At 43.9% G+C, this 18,305-nt stretch overlaps 1 protein-coding gene across 9 annotated transcripts in view; it reads left to right on the top strand.

Annotated features, from left to right (window-relative positions):
- Positions 1-17,443, top strand: part of tacc2 (transforming, acidic coiled-coil containing protein 2) — a 56,165-nt gene extending 38,722 nt beyond the window's left edge. The window contains exons 9-27 of one of the 9 annotated variants that reach the window (XM_076975253.1): positions 41-165; positions 2,264-3,728; positions 4,098-4,133; positions 5,393-5,453; positions 5,906-6,104; positions 6,685-6,728; positions 6,916-7,010; positions 7,121-7,277; positions 8,072-8,206; positions 9,211-9,303; positions 10,154-10,213; positions 10,658-10,723; positions 12,393-12,527; positions 12,731-12,807; positions 13,709-13,752; positions 15,393-15,553; positions 15,913-16,019; positions 16,205-16,325; positions 16,524-17,443. In XM_076975253.1, the coding sequence (XP_076831368.1) occupies positions 41-165; positions 2,264-3,728; positions 4,098-4,133; positions 5,393-5,453; positions 5,906-6,104; positions 6,685-6,728; positions 6,916-7,010; positions 7,121-7,277; positions 8,072-8,206; positions 9,211-9,303; positions 10,154-10,213; positions 10,658-10,723; positions 12,393-12,527; positions 12,731-12,807; positions 13,709-13,752; positions 15,393-15,553; positions 15,913-16,019; positions 16,205-16,325; positions 16,524-16,589 (3,247 nt within the window). In that variant the 3' untranslated portion in view covers positions 16,590-17,443. Of the gene's footprint in view, positions 1-40; positions 166-2,263; positions 3,729-4,097; positions 4,134-5,392; positions 5,454-5,845; positions 6,105-6,684; positions 6,729-6,915; positions 7,011-7,120; positions 7,278-8,071; positions 8,207-9,210; positions 9,304-10,153; positions 10,214-10,657; positions 10,724-12,392; positions 12,528-12,730; positions 12,808-13,708; positions 13,753-15,392; positions 15,554-15,912; positions 16,020-16,204; positions 16,326-16,523 lie in introns of all 9 variants that reach the window. The other 8 variants (XM_076975255.1, XM_076975252.1, XM_076975254.1 and 5 more) reach the window with 8 other exon arrangements.
- The last annotated feature ends 862 nt before the right edge of the window (positions 17,444-18,305 follow it).

Genomic DNA, 18,305 nt, shown 5'->3' with positions numbered 1-18,305 from the left:
CGCCTGACTCTCACCCTGTCTCCTCTCACCTCTGTGTTAGGAGCTCAGACTCTGACGGAGCGTTTGAGACCCCGGAGTCCACCACCCCTGTGAAGACTGCAGCTTCCCCGGTGGAACCGGCCGAGCCGGAGACCAGCCCACAGCCCCTGCCGTCCGGAGGTTCTGGTGAGTGTTGGGCTGACGTAGCCGCAAACCACGGCTGGGGACTAACTGTACCTTATTTAACCACATCTTACCAACCTCATCTTATTCAACCATGCACGGAAGAGGAACGCATTCATCAGCCTGTGTGTATAAAGTACAGTCTGTTTCTAAGCACATACAGACAGTTCAAGCTATTTCATGTGATTCATGTTTTATTACTTAGATGAAAGGAATACATTGGAATGTATTTTAAAATTGTGATTCTACATTATTTCTTGAATATAGTTCATTCAATCAAAATGAATAAAATTGGTAAAGTCCAGACAAGCTCAGGTTACAGCTACATTCAGTAGCCAACAGGGCTTTTGTTTTGTTGCGCTCTCTTAAGGAGTCTTTGTTTTGCAATTAGGGTGGTCACTAGTGCCCTCTAGAGGAGATCAAGAATACTGCACACAGGTTATTATGGGAAGACAATGAATGGCTTTAAAGTGAGCTTTAAAAATTAAGATATGTAATTAATGAGAACACTCATTAATGAATGTACTCCAGTATTAGAGCATGAAGAAAATGAAATCCATTAACCTTTAGGATTGTTTTATCACATCAGGAACGGCTGGCATACACACGCATGCAACGTGCGTGCACATACACTCACCACATCTGAATTAATTTATGCCCTTATATTTTAGCTGTAGTTAGAAGAACACTGTGAATTTACAACACAGAGACCTGAATGTATCTTTGTAGAATATTGAGTTTTAAACAATAAACTCTTATTGCATAATGCCATTTGTGTAAATAAACCATTTTAAATATACTAAATATACTAAATATAAAATATATTCATATATATTGATGTATTTACAACCTCTTCTTCCTACATCTTCAAACGCTAAAGTACAGTATATTGTTTCTTCTTAGAATCACAAAAAAACAATAATAATAAAAATCCTTGCTCATCCTTTTGCCTTGAAACACAGGTCCTCTATAAGAGACCTGGGTGCTTTACATTCCTGTGTAGTATCTTAGCTCTTCCCAGCGCTGAATCTTTTGGACGGAGCTTTCTGATATTGTTCCTGGGATCTGATGGAGCCGTTCTCCCAGTCTGATTCACAGGAACCAGTCTTGCCTTTCACATCTTAATGATCTCTTCTCTCATCCTCTTTGTATTTCCTGAGCTTCTTGTGCTCCTTGTTCTCGATGTTATTATTGCTTGGGACTGCTACATTTATCACTGCGGCCCTCTTCGGATGTCTACCACTTCTATGTCCGGTTTGTTAGTTATTGCCATCTTTGCTTGTCTAGGCTATATCAGGACATTCCACAGGACCTTAGCTCATTCTTAACCTTCAGCGGTGTATCCCACATTGACCATGGAACTTCAGCACATATACAGCACAGATGTTTCTGTATACTATGGCAGTCAGTTATGATATTCCATGTATACATTTCCTACTAACATCTTGCTTCCTGCTATTATGTGCTGGAGTGTCTCTGAGGCATCTTTGCACAGCCTGCATCTGCATCAAATCTTACAATTTTACCTGCCCAGTCTCTGTTGATCTTGTATTCAGAGCTCGTTCCTATACTGCCATGATTAGTGACTACATCTTTCTATCCGTTCCAGCCATTGGTAGCATTTTCCCAGTATGGCTTCTGCTCTTTTTTCTCATTCACTTCAGGTTTCTGCTATCCACTAAGCACTTCATCACTCGGAACCGTCTTCCTGGTGAACTCCTGGATCTGGGATGTTTCGCCGTAGTGGCTCTGATGCTCACTAGTCCTCAGCTGCCCTCCTTACACTTAGCGTATAGTCTCAGGGATTTGGGATGAAACCCTCCATGATTGTAACTAAAGTTTCCTTGTCATAATGTCATTGGTTTCTTTCTCCTCCTTAGGCCAGCTTATTATGTCAGAAGAGTGTTGCAAAAAACAAAATGTATTAGGCTAATAAAAAGAAATCTACGTGCAAATTTAAAAAATCTACATACAAACAAGCTAGGGCAGGATTGGCCACCACTGTAAGATTCTTGTGAATACACTGTGTGTGCACGTGTCACTGTTTGCTGCAACCATGTGATCTGTAAAATAACCGTTCTTAATCCTCCTATCTCTCTAGACCCCTGTTCTGATACAGCCACTACAGTAGATGCCCCTGCCAGTGATGATCTAGGTCCTCTTTCTGAGCGCCCTCCCAGTCGCTCTCTCTCCTCGGCCTTTGATGAAAATAAGCCCATAGCCAGCAGTGGCTCCTACAACCTCGATGAAGTTCTCGTTACTGACCCATCCGTCCCTGCAGCAGACGGGTCAGGCGTGCAGAGCCGCACGCTCCTAACCCGCTCGCTCAGCCTCCAGTCGGGGGAGTTAGGCAGCTCCAGCACCGGAGACGGACCCGGAGGGGGAACACCCGACAAATCCATTCACCCCCGTGCGGAGTCCTTCAGCGTAGGCACAGAGAGTGCCCCAGGAACCCTCCGCAGAGTCAAAAAGCCTCGGCCCAGCTCCCTGAAGAAGAAGACCGTCTCTAGGCAAAACTCAAACCCAGAGAGCGCCACTCCCAGAAGCAGCTGCTCAACCAGCACTCCAGAGGTGCTGGAGGGGGTGAAGGCCCCCAGTGCTGAGAGCCCCCTGCAGGCCCACGAGGAGCAGACGCAGTCCAGTCCTGGACCCAGCCCCAGGGCTGACCATAGCCCCGTAGACACCCTCAGGAACAGAGTCAAGCCTCGAGTGGAGACCCCCCCACCTGTAGTTGAGGAGATCAGCCCCACTTCAGCACCAGCACCACCCCAGGAGGAAGCTCCGCCCGTCCCTGACGGGGACTCGCCCATCCCACCTAGTGCCAACTACAAATGGGACCCGGACAACTTTGAAAACATCGACCCATTCTGCACAGGTGGCAGTAAGCTCGCCAATTCCCCCGTGTTGGGCAAAAAAGGTGATTTTGCCCCCGTCTCTGAACCCCCCAGGATCCCCACTGCCCCTACAGAGGAGTACCCCGCCCCTGCTCCTCCTGCACCTCCCACAGAGACACCCCTCAACATCGAGGAGCAGCCAATCACCAAGCGGCAGTCTGTCAGACTGGAGTTCGATTACTCGGAGGAGACTGGGGAAACACCCCAAAGCGCCCCTCAGCCTCCCAAAAAACTGGGCAAAAAGCCAGGGGCCAAGATGCCTCTCCGAAAGCCAAAACTGGGGGTTAAAAAGGCCCCACCACCACAAACCGAGCAGCTAGACAACGCACCTGCCGTGGTACAGTCAAATGACAATGACGACATCCCAATTCCCAAAACCACCTATAACTTTGACTCCAGCAAATGGGATGATCCTAATTTTAACCCTTTCTCATCGAGCAAAGGAATTCCTAATTCCCCTAGCCAGTCCAGCACAAGCTACAACTTTGATCCAAGCTCCTTTGATGACTCCATTGACCCCTTTAAATCATCCAATAAGATGGGGAATTCACCTCCCAAAGCAGCATCTTTTGAAATGTCCAGCAATGACAATGAAAATGAAAATGACATTGGTGAGCTAGAGGATCTCAACCAGAATAAACCAGCCAAAACCAAGAAAAAGGCAGTTAAATCGTAAGTGAGACCACCTTGACAGTAATTGTCTTGTCTGATGTAAGCAGATTGTAATATGTTTGCCTTACTGTATACTACAGAACCTGGTGGCTTTATGAATGCTGTTTTGTTTGTGTGTGTGTGTGTGTGTGTGTGTGTGTGTGTGTGTGTGTGTGAGAGAGAGAGAGAGAGAGAGAGAGAGAGAGAGAGAGAGAGAGAGAGTGAGTGAAAGTGTGAGAGTGTGAGAGTGTGAGAGTGTGAGAGTGTGAGAGTGTGAGAGAGTGAGAGAGTGAGTGAGTGAGTGAGAGAGAGAGAGAGAGAGATATATATATTATTTGACCCGGGTTAGTCTGTCATATGTTGTTTCCCTGTTGCTTTCATGTATCACAGGAAATCAACTGGTTTTTCTTCTCTCTGTTGTGTGTTGTAAGTAGAGAGATGACAGAATGAATCAGTGTCAGTAATAATAACATTCATAACCATTTGCTTTCTGAGATTTCTGAGTTTTAATCTACCTTTCTGGTCAATGTTCTACTTCACCTCAGCCAACAGTCCTAACATCTTTTGCAGTGTTAGTCCCCATTAGAAGAGTATCTAGGGTAGATATGGTAAGAACACATGAAGGTGAGGTGTTGTACTCAGATATTCAGACTTCAGATACAGTTGCTGATCAGATACAAGTGACATCTGTTACAGGTCAGTAAGCAATCAAAATTTAACTGTACAGCATCATATGAGTAACATAAGACATAGCCATATGTACACAAAATCTATTATTCCTGCTTCAGGACATTACAACTATATTAGAGTCTTCCTCTATTTGCAAGGCATGTATTAGTTTCTATGATCGGTGTTTAATTTTCAGTAGCTAAAAAGGTCTCGAGTTCAAGCCAGATAAGAATACAAGTTAACAGTTGAAGGAAACTCCGGCTTGCAAGGAAATATACATCACACAGCTCTCCACCCATACACTCATAACACACTAACAATAGCGTCCACTGTGCAGTACTGGCTGAGACACTAACACACAGCCTTCACTTCTCAAACCTCCACTCCATTGTTTCGCTACTGATAACATTATTTTCTGGCAGACTTGTACATTCCTGTAAAAGCTGTTCAATTATATTACCAAACGTTTACAAAAGCAATTCAAACATGTATTTATGTAACTGCATTTACATTTACATTTACGGCTCTTATCCAGAGCAACTTACAAAGTGCTTTGCATCTGATCACAGAATTCATCCTAGGTAATAGTACGGATAGGCCAGAATTCAAGATACCAGACTACTACTAAACTACAGTAGTCAATGTCATTACCTAGTGTTTTGCAAGTTAGATGTTTGCCAAGAAGCACTCAACAACAGCTAACAAGCAACAAGATTAGGATAAGAAGTCTGGAATTTACCAGAATCTGAGGCAAAAGTTATTCAACTCAAATCCTACCCTAGCCAATCACAGGATGTTCCAAGACTAGATACACAAAGCACACTGAAGTCTCTTTGCAGTGTATCACGTTTCTCTGAAAGAATGAATATGCCATTACAGTCCAAATATATTTACTCCTGATAAGATTCAAACTCATGCGCTTTAAGTACACTCAGTGTATGTGGTTTGTTTTTTTCTGGTTGATGAAGACATTCTCATAAGCCTTCAGTTGTTGCCATGCCTCTCTGTTTCCACAGTAACACTTTTAGAGTGAAGAGGCCACCAGAGAGATCTCCTGTGTCTGATATGTCTGCACAAGTGAGTCAAGACTTTCTCCAGCACACACACACGCACGCACGCACGCACGCACGCACGCACACACACACACACACACACGCACACACACACGCACACGCACACACAAACGCACACACGCACACACAAACGCACACACGCACACACAAACACACACACGCACACACACACACACACACACACACACACATTCACGCACACACACACACATTCACTTACACACACACACACACACACACTTACACACATTCATGCACACACACACACACACACACACACACACACACACACACACACACACACACACACACACACACACACACACACACACAGTTATTATGTCATTCTGAATGACATCTGTGTCTTTCCTTCGTTGTCACCTCATATCATGACAGTGTTGTCCTGTGTGTCCCGTGCTCTCGTCCTCCATCCCACACCCACCCCACCGGCCCCAGGAGCCCCCCGCCGACACCAGGTCTGACCACGCACAGGACCACGCCACCGACGAAGAGAAACTGGCCTCCTCCTCTAACCAGAAGTGGGTGGCCCGGCATGACGTGGAGGTGGAGCTGACCTCAGACGTCCACGACATCCCTCAACCCTCCGACCTCACAGACTTCGTCAGCAAGAGCAGATTACCAGCAGGGGACCATGGTGTGTGTGTGTGTGTGTGTGTGTGTGTGTGTGTGTGTGTGTGTGTGTGTGTGTGTGTGTGTGTGTGTGTGTGTGAGAGAGAGAGAGAGAGAGAGAGAGAGAGAGAGTGTGTGAGTGTATGTGCATGTGTGTGTGCGTGTGCATGTGTGTGCGTGTGTGTGTGTGTGTGTTTGAGTGTGTGTGTGTGTGTGTGTGTGTGTGTGTGTGTGTGTGAGAGAGAGAGAGAGTGTGTGAGTGTATGTGCATGTGCGTGTGTGTGTGTGTGTGTGTGTGTGTGTGTGTGTGTGTGTGTGTGTGTGTGTGTGTGTGTGTGTGTGTGCATTTGTGTGTGTGCGCATGTGTGCGTGTGTTTGTTCTTGTTGACATGCTTGTCTCACATATGTAGTACTGTGACACTATCCTACTCTGCCCAGTTATTTGTGAGCCCAGAGGCCATAAAGGATTGGATGCTAAGAGAAGCTTTATTGTGTTCAGTGCTACGGTCTTTATTGTTCGGTCTATTTTATACAGTCATTGATGCTGAGCTAGAAACTCACTCCATTATATTTCATTCTCCTCTGGGTCTCCTCTATATTTACAGATTATGAGATTGAATACATGGAGAAGATCGGCACGTCTGCACCGGTAACTTTCCCTCTCAAAGAGACTTTTCAACCAAGCGGGCATGTCAAAACACAATATGCTTAAATCACAAGAGTAAACAGTTCCAAATGATTGAATAAGCAATTATTCAGATGCAGTAAGTGTGATGCGTTTTACGTTTGTGGGTTTGGTTCATATGGGTCACTCTGACTTCCACTTTTCTCTCCAGCCTCTCTCAGTGAAGAAACCTTCCCTCTATTTAAATCTGGATCCTGTAACAGACAGTTCAAAGCAAGACTCAGGACCTAATTCCCCCTGTACAGGGTAAAACACACATACCTTCCACCAGTTTATGACCTTGCAATTACCCATAATTCCACGCAAGAATATACCTGTGCCTATTCCAGTAAAGTCATTGGTCCATCCCTCTGCAGGAGCTTTGAGGAAATGGAAGCTCAGATTTCGGCGGAAGGGAAGTCCCCTGTGTTGCAATCACGAGCTACAACCCAGGACCCTCCTGTCTCGGAGAAGAGCAGACAGAGGGACGGCCAATCACAGAGCTGCACTCAGAGTGGCCAGCGAGATGGCGTGGTCAGTATTAAACACATAAAAAGACCTCCACATGAAGATGTGCTTCACCTGACCACATCACGTGCTCATTAACGAAAGGTTCAGTTTGCTTTCCTTGTTTGAGAGAATGCTAAAGTAATCTAGTTGTGCTGTATTTTGACTGTAATTGCTCGGTTGTTTGGAGTGGGCCAAAGATTTTCACAGTGTTGTCTTTTGGTTTTGGTGCGCTGCTTCTTTCATTTGCTGTCATTTAAAACGCTGTCTGCATTTCAGCCTCTAGAGGGAGACATATCACAGGTTCATTATGACTATTACCTCAGTTAATCACTAAAATTCAACTTACAACATACGGAGTACGCTTTCATGACCAAACAGAAACAAAAGTGCCACCAGAAAGAAACAAGCAAAACAAATGAGAAATCGTAGAGGTTCCAGAAGGTTCCGCTGGTGTAGCTGTTTCTGTCCTTGCTTTCCCAGCGGAGATGCAGTAATAACATGGAAACGTTCCGGTCACGTTGGCATATGCTAGTGACATCGGTATCTTATGTATGGGTGACAGTCTTGTGGAGCCTCACGTAGGTTACAGGGCTGTGACGTAACGCGACAATGTCACGTGACGAATGTCAGTGCCCTCAGCATATGCGCTGTGCCTGTGTCGCCCGTGCGAAAGACGTTGATGCCAATGGAATATGCCAACGTCACTCGAGTGTAAGATGCTGAAGCCCTTCCGTGTGATTACCGCTGCTGTCTCAGTGACTCCCAAACACCTTCCTCCTCCTCCTGTTGTTCCTCTGCCACTCTGGACCTCATTACAGTCCCCCTCCCAGAGTCCAGCGGACCCCTCAGATCTGTCCCTCCTAGACAGGCTGAGTGAGTCAGCTGCCCCCCTCAACTACCTGGAGCCCGACCTGGCTGAGACCAATCCTACCGCCTTCGCCCACAAGCTGCAGGTGTGTACCAAGGAACCTGCTTGACAAGCCCCTGTCACCTTGCCCCTGCCCCGCCCCTGCCCCGCCCCTGCCACGCCCCTCCCTGCCCCTCCTCCACAGCTGCTGGAGTGTGTGATGGAGCTGTGTGCTGCTGTGAGTGCTTCCATTCAGCTTTGTCTCACGTTTCTCTCGTTCTGTCCACGTACTCAGTGGTCTCATTGTTTTTTTTGTTATTTCATTTGTTGCGTCTTGTGTTTATTTCTGAATTTCAGACTTTTGTGTGTGTGTGTGTGTGTGTGTGTGTGTGTGTGTGTGTGTGTGTGTGTGTGTGTGTGATTTCAGTTTTTGAGGGCTGATGTTAAGCCAATAATGTAGTTTGGAGGAAATTATGGTTCCTTTGTGTTCTCCAAGAATTTCTGGATCTGTAGTTTTAGTGTGAAATTGGGTGAACTGAATCTGAAGATGACTTGACTAAAAGTAATAAACTTGGCCTCAGCACACCTGTGTGAAAATTATAATGACTGGAGATGAATGACTGAATTTTAGGTATCATCTGATGTGGTCATGCAAAAATCACATATACCTATACAGTTATACAGGAATACAGACCCAGTTTTAATACTCCAGAAATTAGATGAAGACTTGGACTTAACATCAGCTCAATTTCATGGTGTAACAATAAAATTGTCCTGTGTGTGTCCAGACTGTGTTCATAAATGGATGTGTGTGAGTGTGTGAGTGTGTGAGTGTGTGAGTGTGTGAGTGTGTGAGTGTGTGTGTGTGTGTGTGTGTGTGTGTGTGTGTGTGTGTGTGTGAGTGTGTGTGTGTGTGTGTGTGTGTGTGTGTGTGTGTCTGTTCATGTGTATTGCTGAGTCAGTTCAGTTCAAATAAGAGGTAAGAGTTTGAACTCTAACCCCTCTCTCCTTCCTTGCCCCATGACCTCTCTCTCTTCGCGTTGCTCTTCGCTTTCTTCACTTTTCTCCTCCTCCTCCTCCTCCTCCCCCCTCCTCCTCCTCCGTGGCCAGGAGGAACTTGTCCTCGCAGCCCTGAGGATTGAGGCTCTGCAGGTAGCCCAAAACATCTCACAGAGTCCTACTCTATCCACTGTTTCCCCTCAGGTATTGCACTGAGCCAGCGTGTATTTGTGTGTGTGTGTGTGTGTGTGTGTGTGTGTGTGTGTGTGTGTGTGTGTGTGTGTGTGTGTGTGTGTAGCAGAGTGTGTGCAGTGCTCTGAGTATGGAGGTGTGGACGCATGTGTGATTTCCCTCTGACTGCACCCCCATGTGAGTGCAAGTGTGCACCCATATACTACCTCAACATTGTGGGAGTGACCCAACATTCACATTCACTATTGGTTCCCGCCATGTGACATCTTTAACCTGGCTCCGTGATTGGTGCTGTTCTCTCCCAAACCGACACCTTCTTTTGCGAGAGAGGTGTGTCTTCTCGAAGAGCTTTATGACAATAATGCATGTTCCCCTGGACAGAAGATGCATAAAAGTGATCAATGTGACTTGGGATGCGGTGAATCTCATCATATTATCCAGTTTATTTATGTGGTCCTTGAAAATAAAATATCCAAAGAGATGTTTTTCTCTTCTGCTTAATTCCTTGTCACATTCTTGCTGATTTCTGATTCTGATGGTGACTAATTGACACTAACACATTGGAATACAGTAGACATACACCCCGTCTGTATGTCTGAACTGGACCCTGCTAATATAGTGCTGTGTGATCATAAACTTGGATCAGTTTTGCTGATTGGTTGGCTTTCGCATTGCTCAGGTGTGGTGAGTGTGGCCAACACTCTCATTGACGGCTGGACTGGTATTTTGGGAAATAAATGGGCCTTGGGAAGATAATCATCTAGTCATACTCACAGACAAACTGACACACACACACACCCAAGCACAAGTGTGTGTCACATGCGTCTTCTCCACTCACGTTTGTGTCTTGCACACTCCACAGTCTTGGCTCAAGAAGCCCACTCTTCGCCACCTGTATCTCAAGCCTTCTCCCACAGCTAAAGTAAGAGGAATGAGAGAAATATGCCCTATCTGACTAAAACTAGACTACTGATGTTGTTAACTCCCTCAGTCAGTCTCCCCCAGAGAGTTGAACTTCTTTGACTGATATATCTTCCCTGAGCTTATAACCTAGATGCTCAGACTGTCCTTCTTACCCACTTACCCTCTCTCTGTCTACTGACTACTACTGCCTGTACTAAGAAGGTTTGTTTGACCTCAATATCCATATTTCGTATTAGTACTGAAGATCACATAATTTGTCTACCACCACTTGGACTTTGCATTCCACAGTCATAAGACATTAACATTATTTCTGTAATATTATTGTAATATTATTCAGACATCTCATCACAGTTAGAGCTTAACTGTGAACTGTGGGTTGCTCCACTTTGCCATTCTTACTTTGTGGCCCATTCTCTGTAAAACGGTCTGATTATTTTCCCAGAAGTCTGTGGGCAGGTCTGCTCAGGCAGAGGTCAAATTCTGTCGAAGAAGTTCTAAGTTCACACAGGTACCAATACGAATCTGCCCACACTATCCATGGCTGAGGAACCGAAAATACTCTCAAACTGTAGAGTCCTTCGCAATTCTGCGGTAGCTAATGTTTCTATATGTAGTTGCTCCTATGTGTCTTGAAAACGATGAAACAATTTAATGCAATTAACAAAGCTCAATTTCTCATAATAAGGACAGAATATGATACTACTATGCCCTATGGCATTTACCATTAGTTTGGTTTGTGGTTTCAGAAGGTTTCATGAATTAGCTGTTGTAAGGATTATATTTATGCTGATACTCCCCAAAGCTTATGATTAAGGCTTTAAATACAGAATGATTGCAGTCTTAACTTTACCTCTCCAGTCAGCTCTGCCATCTCTGCAAAGCTCTTTCCCTCACCATTTCACATAACCTCTTTCTTCAACGTTTCACTGAGCATAACTGCCCAGACGTTCTTCAGTTTGTGGGAAGCCTTGTGCAGTGTAAACCTGCCAGTTCCTTACCAAGTGACAGTGTTGACAGTCCATGACAGCACAAGGCCTCCTGGATAGTATAATGGCGCTATAAATATAAATGGTATAAATAGCCTGGCCAGACCCAGTATTGGTCAACACGCATCATGTATTTGATCGTCTGGCATCCTGCATCTCTGTAAAACCAGAACCTCTTTAACTTCTGTGAGGATGATTTCATCTACTCTAATCAGCAGTTGGGGTTTTTTCACCACGAATTCCATGTTGCTGTATTATGAAAGAACAGGAGGTCAGAGGAGGGCTTTTGCGAGGGTGAGAGTGTTCAGAGCAGGGATGTGAGACGGCACTGTCTCGTGCTGTGGCATTTCAGAGGTAAATATACTAAACAGACTACGTTTCAGCAAATTTCTACTGTTAGTGAAACACAGTTGATGGAAAAGTGCTGATATTCATGTACACTGCTTTCTTCCATAATATAAATACATCATGGATTTCTTCAGTTGTTTTTTTTTGCTGTGTGGCTTACTATTGTGGACCTCCATAATATTATCTAATATATACAGTATAGTATGTATGTGATGGTATATAGAACTGGATTTATCATGGGTTATCAGGAAGTTAATCTTGGATTTAATTCCCCAAATTAGTTACTGGTTATTGTAAACTAGATGTAGACTAGACTCGCATCTTTTTCTCATACTTTTGAAAATCATCATAATTTAAACTTTTAAAAACTGTACATATACATTGCTTTTTTAACTGTGATGTAGTCCCAGCATGTCACTAACACATGGGTCATGCCTTAAGCTTTCCTCTTCCTGTGCAACACAGACTTCCCCTTCCTCGCTGGCCTGGGCCCAATCACAGCTGTGCTTTTTCACCACAAACAGCTGCTCTCTCCCATCTCACTTCGGGCAGTGCCAGCCTATCACAGCCGCTCAGCTGTGTGTGCTTGGCCAATCACAAACTGAAACCTCATCCCAACTGCGTGTAGCTATTGGAGTGGAGAGCCTGCTCTCATTGGCACTTTGGCTTTGCTCTGTAGAACCCGTAGATGACATGCTGCCTTGTGGCTTGGTTCCGAATCCCTCTGGTGTGAATGTAAGACTGAAATGTTTCACGTCTCAGTGGGTGCAGGCAGTTGATTCTCACCTATTTGTGTTTTTTTTTTCTTCTCCTCTCTCTGTAATTCCCTTCTTTCCACTCCAGCAGAGAGAGGTGTCCTCCCCTGGGGACAGTGGTGTGTCCAAGAGTTCCCTCTACTCTCAAGCTGGGTACAGTGAAGGAGAGAGCCCCTACCTGCCCAGGGACCTGGACCACTCACTGGGCATAGCCAGGGAAGAGGTACACGAGTAAATTACTGTAAGGGGAACAATCAGTATGCTGATTTTCCCAATCGTCTGTGAATCTCGATGGTAACACTGGAAAATGCAGTATAATAAATAAATAAAAGTAGAGCTGTGTGACTGTTGTGCCGTCGAGAAAGCCTGATGCTGCCCCCTCCTTCCATTTCTGTTTGGGTGATGCATTACTGCTGTCATCATTAGATTGTTGCCAAAGAAAAGGAAGTCCTGGAGTGGCAGAAGAAGTATGAAGAGAGTCGACAGGAGTTGGAGGAGATGCGGTGAGACTGTGCTCACGTGACTGTGCTCACGTGACCCACACAGACCTTTTAAAATCTTCAGTATCTGTTGATTCAAAATAACTGTGATAAATTATTTCTGTCATTTTTCAGTTTTTTTTTATTATACACCATATTATTATTATTATTATTATATTATATTATTATTATTATTATATTTTTATTTGGATATCTTGCTTTCAGCTGACACATGAACCTTGGAACATTTCAGACTGTTTATTTCACTCCAACCTTTATGCGAGGTGTAACAAAGACAGGGGAGAGACCTGGGCAATACATTAGAGGCAAAACTGCAGGTGTGTCTCATAAGGACATAAAGCAAGGCATTTAGATATTATTATATAAAACATGAAATTACTCAGTCTTTAGTATCGATGAATAGATATTAGTGACTGTAGTCCCATTGAGTCTTTGGCTCTAGGGCAGAGAGAGGGAGGGGCTAAGGCCAGATGGACACTGTTGTAGCAGTGTGGATGAGACAGGGCTTTACTACAGTAGGAGGATTGGCCTTAGGAGAGGAGAGACTGAAGAGGCTAATGGGAAGCGTTGCTGATACATCTGCTTCTCAAGCTGGCGACCTGTTTCTTCCCAAAGCCGGCCTTCCTCCGGGCCTCTCCCAAGGCCTGCAGATTTGTACCCACCATTTCCATAGGGTGATTCCAGGAAAGCAAGTTTTTTATGACTAGTTTCCAGTATATAAACTTTTAGTAGAAATCGCTTCTCAGACCTACGAAGAACAGGTCTGAAATATATAAGCCTTAATACAGTAATTTTGTTCCACAAAAACTGTGTTTTGATGCAATAAGTTTGTTTTTAGAGTAACACATTTTGTTTTCTTTTAATTCAAATCCATTAAATAGATTCTTTCATCTCTTGTGTACAGGAAAATCGTTGCAGAATATGAGAAGACAATTGCACAAATGATTGGTGAGTGCTGACCGCCTGTCTGTTCGGTCGGATCTCATTGGTCTCTTTGGTTTTCTATTTGACAGCTCTGTTGTGTTTGTTTTCTGTGGATACACTATAGATACAAAAGCAAGACGAAAATATCACATTCCCTTCCCTGAGACATCGATCTCTGTATACACACTCATGTCACTTTATTTCACTGAATTTGCAGAAAAGTTTTTCGTGATGCTGGACTCAGCCACTGGTCAGTTACAAGCACTAGCTCTCAAGACCCCAGTCCTCTTTTGATTTATTTTCACTTTTCTTGCATTCACTACTTTGATGCTGAAATATGGCTCTTGAATTACCATTTTACTTTGTTCTTACAAGCTGACAGTTTAATACAGTTTATTCATTACCCTTGACCAAAACCATCACATAAACATTCATTTTTTGAGGTTTTGGACAATGACTTTTATTTTAACTGCAGGATTTGATTTAACCCCAGTTAGTTTTGTTCAGTGTGAATGCACCTCTTGGCCCCCACACACCACTTTCACAGTTCTGACAGTTCCAGCATAACGATCGACTCCATACCCAGTTCCTCTTCTCTCTTTATGTCTGATCTGTTTCTTGCTTATTCATGTTTTGTTTCACTCTTAGCTTAATTCATTATTTGCTCTCACAACGTTCCAGTGCTTGAAACCCATCCTTGCAGCTTATGTTCTATACCTTGATGGAAGGCTGTGGATTTTTTAATCATATCTCTAGCACGCTTTCTTCCATCTGTTCCTCCCTGCTGGCTTGACTTAACACAATCCCTTCTTTCTGTTTTGCTCCCACCTTTGCACATAAACATCTGATAAACCAATCAGGCATGCCTGGTAAGTAGCGAGGACTCTTCCTTTTGTTTGTTTATGTTGCGCCCACGTGCATCTGAGAGGAGGCGGAGCCTATCTGCAGTCTTCTCTCTTTCATCTTTCATTCCTGTGTCTTTTTGTTTGTTTTGTTGTTGTGTCAGCACATTAAAAACAAAATATTATAAATCACATCTTCAAAACTAAAAACAATGTGTTCATAATATTAGCCTTGACAAAAGCCCATTGTTAGCAAGTCATTTTTTATTGCAACATTATGATATTCTTGCTTTCAGGATGCTCCATTTTGGATTTGTTATGGCATTGTTCCTATGACGAGTGAGAAATAAGGACTTTTGGTTAAGCGGATTGGCAGATAATCTGAGAAAGGGGGGATTGGGATGGAACTGGGAGAGTTAATGTGAGAAACCGTTGAGATACGAGGGGCCAGCTGATCTGTGATCGTCCCATCTCTCACTTTCAGTGTATCCATGGTTACCCATTGTTTGATGTGTGTCTTGTTTGCATGCTTCACAGGGGTACCGTGGTTGAACAAAATGTCGTCAAGTATTAGTGAACATTATTTGAGATGTAATGCATATTATATTTTCATGCTCTGAGTGCACTAACAGTACCTCTCCTGATAGCTTCTGGATGGATACTTACAGGGGATTTTACAGTGTGGTAGTGTGTCTATGTGATATTTAGTGATACAGTATGTTATAGTATTATCATACCTATCTATGTGTTATGAGAAAATAAAAAAACAGATTTATTACAAATAAGTTCTCAGCTCCGTGTGTGCGTGTGTGTGTGTCTTAGAGGATGAGCAGAGGGGGAAGTCTCTGTCCCATCATACCATCCAGCAGCTGATTGTAGAGAAGGATCAGGCCCTGTCCGATCTCAACTCAGTGGAGAAGTCCCTGGCTGATCTCTTCCGCCGCTATGAGAAAATGAAAGACGTTCTAGAAGGCTTCCGCAAGGTCAGATGTTTGGCAGCAGACAACATATACAATTTCTGCACACATACTCCACATATAGCCACTTCAGTTTTACCCACTACCAGCATCTCAGTATTCCATATCTGTACAGTACAGGGAAGCATTGTGTGCAACACATGATAGCAGCTGCTTTGAGAAGGGTTGGTGCAGCAGCTCAGGTTTCATTTCAACACCGTGGGGGTGGGTGGGTGGGGGGGGGCTCATACTACCCAACCTAAGGCATTATACGAGCAGTGTGAGCAGGAACGCTGGGGAAGGACACACCCCCCAGTCTGTGCCAATAGGTTGAAGGAGAAGGTTGAGCACTTTCCAGATACTGACCTGAAACCCCCCCCTAACAGAACGAGGAGGTGCTTAAGAAGTGTGCGCAGGAGTACCTGTCTCGGGTACGCAAGGAGGAGCAACGCTACCAGGCCCTGAAAATCCACGCCGAAGAGAAGCTAGACAAGTAAGTCCCGCGCGCTGACACACCTGTTCTGCGGGACACGTACTCTGCTGTTTTGCGGGACACGTATTCTGCTCATCTGCCAGCGGCAGTACGTGTGATGGGTAAATGAAGACCAGGTCTGGTGGAGCTTTGATGTGATGTGGGGCGACCCTGCCTTCCTGAGCCCTGTTTGCGGTGTCCTACAGGGCGAATGCAGACATCGCTCAAGTTCGTGCCAAAGCTAAGCAGGAACAGGCAGCCTACCAGGCCAGTCTGAGAAAAGAACAGATGAAAGTAGACTCACTGGAACGCACACTGGAGCAGAAGGTTTGTCTCCGCTCCCATGACCAGCTGCTCACATTTACATTGTGCTTTTTCTGACACAACACTCTCATATTATCATATTGGTGAGAGTCTGCAGCCGAGTATAAACTGGGAGCTAGTTCATGAGCATTGATGCAACAAAGTTCAGTCGCATGACAATAGAACTGTGATTCATATGATGCATTTTATTTTTTTTTATAGAACAAAGAGATTGAGGAATTGACCAAGATCTGTGATGAGCTGATTGCCAAGATGGGGAAGAGTTAGCTCTCTGTCACCTGATCTCAGATCACCCACGGGACAAATAAGCAACAGAAGGACATTTGAAGCTATAAAGAGGAGAGTGTGACGTCTGTCCTTTGCACTGCTGGACAGAGTCATGGACTGTTCTCAGATGTTCAACACTACTGATGTTCTTGATGAAACTGGTCTGCTGTAGCCTGGCCAACACTCTGGACTACTGCACTGTAATTACTGCTCGGTTCAATGTCTCAATGTGACATTTCCTGTAACGGGTCTTGTAGACGTTTTTTTTTTAGCGATGTACTCCCCATCAGTAAAGTAAATTTATGAGAATGCGTGTATGCCTGAGAGAGAAAGAGTGCTTGGCGTAAGGATGAGGTTAATTGCTATGTTGCCATGACAACCACTGATGGAGCTGACTGTTAAACTTATTCATACTCTTTTTTGAACTTGAAAACACAAGTGATGATAAGAAAGACAATATCTATCTATATATAAATATATTATTATAAAGTGATTATTAAAAAATGCATGAAGTAGAATGAAACTTCCTTTTTTGTGAATATGAGCTAAATATGGTTATGGGACACTTCTGCAGGTTTTGATACTGTTTAAATAGCTTCCTTGTGTGTCTTTGTAGATACTCTTTGTTTTATTGCATCTTAGCAAACATGATGTGTAATCTTAGTTTGGGGATTTTTATTTTGATATTTTATTTGGATCCGTCTTTAGTTCTAAGGTAGTTCGTAACATTTGGCTGGGTTTGCTCAGTCCTGCTCTATTGATGTGGTGAGCTGGAAGCTTCCAGAAAAAGAAGCCCTGCTCAAGTCATGCAGCACCTGTTCACAAAGTGCAATAAAAGATGGCAATAAACGCTTTCTCTCTCTTCTCTTTGATCCCCTGGCTGAAGCAATTTAACGGTACAATTAATTTTCACCATGAAAATTATTCTACCTTTCTGAAATGGTGTTATTCAGTTTGAGAATAAGTGTCTCTGTATTGAGCTGTTTCTCGGACATGCATTTAAGTGCCTGAAGTGCGTTGTCAGTGATCCAGCAGATGGCGCTCTGATCAGACAGGCAATTTCAGTGCCAGTGACACGAGCACACAGTGTTTATAACAGAGCCTCTAAGAGTTCAGTGCACGTCACGTTCATTATATAGAAATCAGTTCCTCAGTTCCATTTGGTTCATTTGGCCTTGTGTGAAGTTCTCACTTGTGAGAATGACTGTCTGCTCTGAGTTTGTGCTTTGGTTTATTTAAATAATTTTTATTTATTTATTTAAATACAGCCTTATCAGATCATTTATTAGTGTTCTTGCTATTGCAGTGGCTGAAGGGAAATGAACCTAAACAGAACTAAATCTGCTATTCCAAGTACTAGATAGTTAAATAATTGTGGACCTGTTTGCAAGAATAAGGCCACCTCAGACCTTAGGAGACCTTTTTATTTACTGTTATACTCATCCCACTGGAATCTCTCAAACTTGATTTATTTGTATATAATTCATTGAATAGAGACAAGTCATGTAATAAATATCTTGAGGAACTTTTGCGACAAATTGATTTTTGTTCAATCTGTCGTCACAAAAGTTATTCCAAAGTAAAGATTGAAGGATCCACACATTGCGTCCTGCACTGAGTTTCATCTCTTCCTCCATTCTCAACAAGCAAGACTCAACCCTGATTGCGGTTGCTCATTGAAACCACAAAGTCTTACTTTTGCCAGGCACAATACCA

The sequence above is a fragment of the Brachyhypopomus gauderio genome, chromosome 15, assembly GCF_052324685.1.
Source record: "Brachyhypopomus gauderio isolate BG-103 chromosome 15, BGAUD_0.2, whole genome shotgun sequence".
Lineage (NCBI taxonomy): Eukaryota > Metazoa > Chordata > Actinopteri > Gymnotiformes > Hypopomidae > Brachyhypopomus > Brachyhypopomus gauderio.
This window is presented reverse-complemented; position numbering and strand designations above follow the sequence as displayed.